Source organism: Adiantum capillus-veneris, chromosome 16 (genome assembly GCF_014529385.1).
Source record: "Adiantum capillus-veneris isolate H3 chromosome 16, ASM1452938v2, whole genome shotgun sequence".
NCBI classification, from domain to species: domain Eukaryota; kingdom Viridiplantae; phylum Streptophyta; class Polypodiopsida; order Polypodiales; family Pteridaceae; genus Adiantum; species Adiantum capillus-veneris.
In genome coordinates this window covers 135,473,608-135,480,962 of record NC_140946.1, presented here as the reverse complement: position 1 = coordinate 135,480,962, position 7,355 = coordinate 135,473,608, and the positions used below count along the sequence as shown (strand labels likewise).

At 45.2% G+C, this 7,355-nt stretch overlaps 1 protein-coding gene and 1 pseudogene across 1 annotated transcript; one reads left to right on the top strand and one right to left on the bottom strand.

Moving 5' to 3' along the window:
• Positions 1–218: 218 nt before the first annotated feature.
• Positions 219–834, bottom strand: LOC147439921 (E3 ubiquitin-protein ligase RMA3-like). The gene has a single exon (XM_086484426.1). The coding sequence runs from the start codon at positions 819–821 to the stop codon at positions 219–221; it is 603 nt and encodes a 200-aa protein (XP_086340552.1). The 5' UTR covers positions 822–834.
• Positions 835–2,124: 1,290 nt separating this feature from the next.
• LOC147439920 (oxygen-evolving enhancer protein 1, chloroplastic pseudogene) lies at positions 2,125–2,715 on the top strand (annotated as a pseudogene).
• Positions 2,716–7,355: the final 4,640 nt, after the last annotated feature.

The window sequence follows — 7,355 nt, the reverse complement described above, 5'->3', positions numbered from 1 at the left end:
GGTACAACTTGCTCAGAATTTATTTGAATTTATTGCAAAAGTTCAACAAGAGAAACAATCCATTATCAATACATCAGCTTTATATCCTCACAAAAAAAAAAAATCGTCGACGTTGGCATCTCAAGCATCTCTTCTACATTGAAGGATGTAATTGTCAATCAGAGATGTTAACATCCAGTACCAGCGCACGATCATTTCTGTAAGAAGCATTGATGATCTCATGTGCCATATATGGGCAGCCGCAACGAACCAGGTGAAACTGGGTTCTGCCTGGCAGCGAAGACGTCGCCTCGAGGTCGACCTGGCAGCCTGGTGCCATATAATCCGCGGCTGTGGTGCATATTAAAGATTCCAGGAAAAAAGGCGCCATGGATAGCAGCTGGAACTGGAATGGTCAAGACAACAGGTTGCACCAACTGCTGAACATGAATATATGGAGGTAAGTAAGCCAGGTCGGATGCAGCTGGTGGGAGCGTAAACTCGACATTTTGCGCCACAGCACGGTTGCGGCGATGAGCAGGGGGGCGTGGCGGGATCGGGATGCCGTCGTCATTGTCATCTTTCATGTTGTCATCGTCGGCGAGTACCGAGGTGGCAACCGAGCTGGTAGAAGAGTAAATAGGGGTGAAGTCGGAAATGGCAGAGAGGCAGCCGTTGCAGAGTGGGCAGGTGGAATGAGGCTGCTTGGAGCGGACCCAGCGATAGATGCAGGCCCAGCAAAAGACGTGTCCGCAGCAGGTGAGTACGGGCTCCTTGGGCGAGTCGCGCAGGCAGATGCTGCAGGCGAAGGCAACGTTCGACGAAGAAGTAGTGGCAGACATTCTGGCAGAGAGATTGCACTTGATTACCATTTCCGCCTGAGGCCCTAACTTTATACACACATCCAACATGTACTGCTTTCTGAAAATCACACGTGCCCAATAGCATTTGCTATTTACTTGTTGAGCCAAAGATCATTTTTTCAAATCAGGCTAGGGTAATGAGCCACTTGGCTCCGTCCTCACCTACAATAAACAAGTCAATAAACGATCATGATCTAAATCCAATTAGCGCAGCTTTTCCTTGCACTGCCTTAATAAAGGAAAAAGAGAAGTAAACGAGCAGGCCATAAATATATACATATCTACAGTCGCAGCGTTGCTATAAAATACAGTCGTAGATCAAAACACTCATGCTTTTCGAAGGCCGGAACTCATGCTTTTTGGAGGCTGAGCTTTTTGGAGCCTGCAGTTGATTTTCTCAGAGGCTCATACTGAAGAACCTCAGAGGCTCAGCCTAGCCTGCAGTTGATTTTCTCCTCTTCCATTTTACAATTGATGTTTTACATCATCACTCAATCGACTTTCTGCATCTCGACTGTAAACATCCAGTAAGAAGTCTCTCTCTCTCTCTCTCTATGTGTGTCACTCAGCTGGTTTAGTAAATTGCTAATTTCGAGTGGGAAAAGAAATTGAACTGCTGAAGGGATTGAATTGCTGATGGGAAAGGGGGTTTGGATATTTGCCTTAATGATCTTTACCTACACACTCAACTCAACTCAACCTTATTTTGGGTAATGCAAAACGAGTGCATCTCTTCAAATGCGATCACATATGCTTGAATCTTGAAGGCATGTAGCAATTTGGAAAACGTTGACATGGGCAAAAGAATACATGATGACATTCCTAGGGAAGGGTTGTAAAAAAAAAACATTATGCTTGACACTGCCTTGGTTGACATGTATGTCCGGAATTTTGTCGCTTGAAATGCATTGATTGTGCTACAAAGACTCGGCCAAAAAGCTATGGCTTGTTGCTTTTAGGATGCGAAGCGAGGGCACTTATCACACTACGTAGAACGCCAATACAAGCAATGAAATGATGCAAAGCAACGGCACTACTCGCACTACGTAGGACAAGAGTTGCATGCTCGACATTGCCCTGATCAACATGTATGCCAAATGTGGTGTTCTTAAGGAGCTTTCTATTTGGAATGTCATCTCTTGGAACACACTGATTGTGGGAAAACCAAAAAGCTCTCGACTGTTTCCACACACACACACACACAGAGAGAGAGAGAGAGAGAGATTACACACTCTTTAAGCGTGGAAGGCTCGCATACTTCATGTGCAGGAGAGACATAACCATGGCTGATTTGTCTCTGACCTCACGAGTGGCCCCTTCTTTCATCCAGCCTGCACGGGAGAAGAGATCCCTCTCTAGCTCGTTGTTGAAGCCATCACCTGTCCCAACTTCGTTTGGTGTCAAGGCATGTGTGAGGGTTTCATGCTCTCTTCAGGCTGACCTCGAGGAGTTGGCGTCCAAGTGCAGTGAGGCTGGAAAGGTTGCTATTGTGAGTCTGATCACCTCCGTGCTAATCGTCTTTGGAGCCAATGCAGAAGGCCCGCCAAAGAGGCTTTCCTACAATGAGCTAAAAGGTCTGACATACATGGAAGTCAAGGGAAATGGTAGTACTACCCAGTGTCCCATGATCAACGGTGGATCGGATGCCTTTGGTCTCAAGCCTGACACGTATCAGCTTAAGAAGTTGTGCTTGGAGCACGCCTCTTTCACGGTGAAAGCAGAGTCTCAGTTCAAGGGAGGAGTCCTAGACTTTCAGCCCACCAAGCTGATGACAAGGCTTAAATTTGAGGAGCAAGATGGATCCACTATTGCAGTTAATTTTCACCTCCCCGGGGTTCATCTGTTGCACTCCCATCTCCATCTGCAAGCTTGACCTACATGTCATGAAGCTCACGCCAGTTGCAACAGCACCACTTGGAGACATGAATTCCTTTGAAGCTGCACGCACCAACGCTACGTCGATGCTTGGTTTGCCTGTGATTGAGGCCGGTGCTATCGTCATCAACATTGCAGATGAATAAAAATCATGCCAGTAATCAATTGTGCTGGCTTGTCATCACTGACTTTTTTTGTAGGCGACATGTCACAAACTCGCCATACCGCATCAGAGCCATCCCATATAGCTTTCTTCCATTGAAATCCCTGCAAATTGGATGTAAAACAGCTGAAACCTCTGTAGTTGATTTGCAGTTGTCCATGGTGTGAATCCCATTGAGGTCTACTATGTTGAGCCGTGCTTTTGCGGATGTTGATGGGAAAGCTGACCCCTAAAAACATCACGACACAAGGCATCTCATTCAGAAGCATTGGAAGATTCATATTTTGGCACCTGATCACAACACAACGCCATCCTCAAGGAAACCAATCATCATCGGACGACATGAATTGGGCTATGCACTTGGGTGAAGAAGCTCAAAATATAGGACTAAAATCTCTTTTGAAAGAACAATCCTACAAAAAATAGTGTTTTGCTATGGTAACAGCTCCTTTGTTACACTACTTTCTTGTTGGATGGTGTCTCCTCAGTTTTATTAATGCTACTAGGCTTGGAGGTTCGAGAGTGTAGGTGTCAAAGCACCCCTTGCAACAAATATCTCAAACGGATTTTCCAAGTCAAGAGTGATTCCCTTAACACAACTCTCTCAAGCACCTTACTATACCTGCGCTTCATCCCAAGCAATAAAAATACACACCAAATGGCTATGCTTACCTCCTCCTATGCTCGTTTCAGGACCACCCCATCACAAGTCCCCCCTCCTATGCTCGTTTGAGGACCACCCCATCACAATGCCGAACTTTAGGACACCAAGTCCCTCTCTTTCAGCAAGTCCCAATCCCCTGCCCCTCCTATCCGCCTAGTGTCCAAAGGTTGCAAACAAACGAGAGTCAGCCTGCTCCGAACAGAAAGGCCCAAGGCTTCCACCTCCAAAACAGGAAAGTGGAATAGGAAGAGGATGATGGAAAGGGGAAGTTGTCCCTATGGAAGGACTACTAAGTATGTCTTTGTGGTGGAACACCAAGCCCCTCTTTGGCTTGCCTCTACCTAATTGCCCACCCTCTCCCACTCATCCATCCTTCCCACTAAGCTCGCTCTGTCGCTTGCCATCTCGACTCACCTCACCCAAATAGGAAACTGGCTACAACATAAGGTAGGAGAAAGAGTTGACGGCCGAGCAGAAAGAGATGGTGAAATTTTAAGAAGGGAAAATCTATCAAAAAGCACCATAACTCTTCATATAGTGAACCTTCGACATAGAATATAAAATTAGGTCTTCTTCTCTTTAAGCTAAATCAATATGTCACATCTTCTGTATTTGTCTTAATCTATGTTTTGTGTCTGGCAAGGATGACATATATTCACAAAAACGGACGTTTCAATTGCACGAGCGCGACTCCAGCTTGACAACACTACAAGGTTCGTTATCTGTATCCAGCACCCCATGACTATGCATTTGCTTGGCGCAACACATAAACGCTACGGGGCAGGGCACGGCTTCCGTTTCTTATAATTTTTGGAGAGACCACAGTGGCATCTCTCCACCATACTTTTGTATGGCACCTCTGCATGACGTGCACTGTATACTTTGTAGTTTGATTCTATGACGTTTTATTGCAAGACGATATGCTTAACTATTCACATTGCTTTTTTGTAGCTTGACTCAAACATTGTCCTCCGGCTTGCACAATTGGATGACATTTGTACACGACTATCAGGTCAGTAGTGTAGTCCAGTTTTTATCGTTTGTTTATGCTTTTTGTATTTTTGAGTCTGTCAAATCTTCCTTAAGTTCAGTTTAGCCATATGTTTTTCTCACGAGTGCATCATATCTATATATCAGGTATACATGCATTTCTTTTCTCACAGTTTGGCAATTCAACCTAATATTGAAATAAAGGAAAATTGATTATGCTTGATTGAGACTAAGATGGATATCTCAAAGATGGTTGCAAGATTTAGAGACTAAATGGTCGATATTACTAGGTTGAATGGTACAATCTGCAAACAACTACCAAAGTAGGTTAAGTTAGAACCCTTTTGCTCGATTCAATTATCCTCTTTAGTAGCCCTTTGTCATATATGGAGCACTGTGGGACACAACTTGCTTCTTTCCAATGCTCATTATGTCCCAAGCTGAGCTATTATTGGTGCCTATCAAATGGTTCTATTCATTTTTCTCGTGTCACCACAACAAAATCCAAGGCGAAAACAATCACATCCAACTAATCAAGTAACCAGCTGCACTCCAAAATCTATCAGATTATGTACGGCAAAGGCCCACCAAGCAAGACTACTTCGTGTACGTGTTGGTCCCCGTTGAACATTAGTGGAATTACCTAGTCTCCCTAGAAATGCAAAAGTTTCAAACTCAAGGTCTTGAGTGTAGTTAGGCCCCTGTCACACTGGGACAGGCGGCCACATCACTTTTTTGAAGGCGGCCAGGCAATTGCAGTCACATTGGGCCATTAGTTAAAAAATGCCCACATCTAACAACGAATTGCATGTGGCCAAGTGGTAGAACGTTCGCGTTACATGCTGACCATATGAATCCTTAATTTCTTGTTTGGACTTTGTATGCCCTAGATACGATCGATTTACCTTTCGGGCCATCGTCATATTTAGGTCAAAATTTGACATATTCAATTTTCTTCAATTTTTTTTTGGGATTTCTTCTTGGTATGGCATTTTGGTGTTTATCTTTGGAATTTCTGTTGCTTCTCTAGATTTTTCATTAGAAAATGCAAAAGAAAATCCAAAAAGGTACTTACAAAATTGAAATAAATCCCAAAAAGTAGCAAAACTAAGCCAAAAATTACTCAAAATTTATATCCAAAATTAGGTAAAGTATTGTTGACAAAGAAAATAAGCTTTGGACTATATACTACATATTTAGGTCATGATTGGTCTTTTTTTTTTGGATTTTTGACCAGGTTTGACCTTATAAATAAATAGGCTAACTATGAAAACATAAATATTGGAAGTATATACAAGGGTATAGGGTTCCTTTGGACCTAATATGATTGGATCCCCCTTTAACTACTTAAGAGAATTATCTTTAGCATTTGTTGACAAAGATCAAATCTATACTAATAATAAAGGGGAAGGGATTCCGGCCCCTCCCCCGGACACGTGGCATGAGCCCCTTCCTCTGGCGAGTGTGTTCTGTTGCCCCGGGGCCCGGCCACACAACACGCGAGAGAGAACGAGAGAGAGAGAGAGAGAGAGAGAGAGAGAGAGAGAGAGAGAGAGAGAGAGAGAGAGAGAGAGAGAGAGAGGTGTTGCCGTCATTACGCACGGACTTCGCTTAGGGACTCCGCTGAGAGAGAGAGAGAGAGAGAGAGAGAGAGAGAGAGGTGGTTCTTTTCTGTTGTGTGGAGGCTTCGCAGGTCGTGTAGGGACTTGGCTGGACACTTTTAGATCAGCCCATTGGAGCTGATGACAGAGAATGGCTTGAGAGGAAGATTTATGAGGTAGGTGGGCGGCATGTGTAGGTGCCTGTCTTGAATGCTGAGAGCACGGCTTGGTCCATAGCGTGAGAGATGCAAGCTTGAAGCTTTCAGATCTCTCAAATTGCATCTTGAATGACTTCTTACTCTCTCTCTCTCTCTCTCTCTCTCTCTCTCTCTCTCACACACACACACACACACACACACACACACACACACACACACATCCAGGTGTCTAAGCCTGCATGCAGCTGGAAGAGCTGTAAATCTCTATAGACTACTGGTTATGGCTCTCTACACAGCAGTGAGCTGTTTGCTCAACTTAATGACGTCCAAGCGGTGGCAGGCAGGCGCAGGCCAAATGAAGAATGTTGCGGAGGCTTCGGGGGCTGCTTGGCGTGGTTGCACACAAAGGAGCAGCCTCGGCCAGATGACGATGTCAATACTTACTGAATGCATGGTATGCTAGCAATGCTACAGGGATGGGATTGTGCACTTACTGCACGAGAGAGAGAGAGAGAGAGAGAGAGAGAGAGAGAGAGAGAGAGAGAGAGAGAGAGAGAGAGAGAGAGAGAGAGAGAGAGAGAGAGAGAGAGAGAGAGAGAGAGAGAGAGAGAGAGAGAGACAGAGAGAGGAAACCGAAAACAAGATTCTTTACGAGGTGGTGGCAACATGCACACTACTCCCATGCTCCGTTCTCTCCTCCAATCAACCTCCCGACATCAACAGATCAAAGCAGCAAGACACCAGCAAGGACAAGATGAGGCCATGGCGGAACTCCCTATCTGTCTTTCACTTACCTTGGCCAACATTGAAGGTCGCCAGTGGCACAGAAGGGGAGGGTTGCAGTTAAGGAGCACGGGCAATACAAAATTGCTCAAGGAGTGTAGTTGAAAGAGGTTGGGAGTTCCCAAGCTGGCAACGGGCACAGTGCAGTAGGAGAGGCGGAAAAGCGAGGCGAGTCTATGCTACGGCCGGGGCAGGCCTGTGGGGTCAAAGGGTGCAACAGCGTAAGGTCAGCAACGGTTGGCTTGCAAGGTCAAAGGGTGCAACATCGTCAGGTCCATA

Excerpts from the sequence above, each read along its gene's own strand:
- LOC147439921 (XM_086484426.1), bottom strand. The coding sequence starts at position 821 with ATGTCTGCCACTACTTCTTCGTCGAACGTTGCCTTCGCCTGCAGCATC.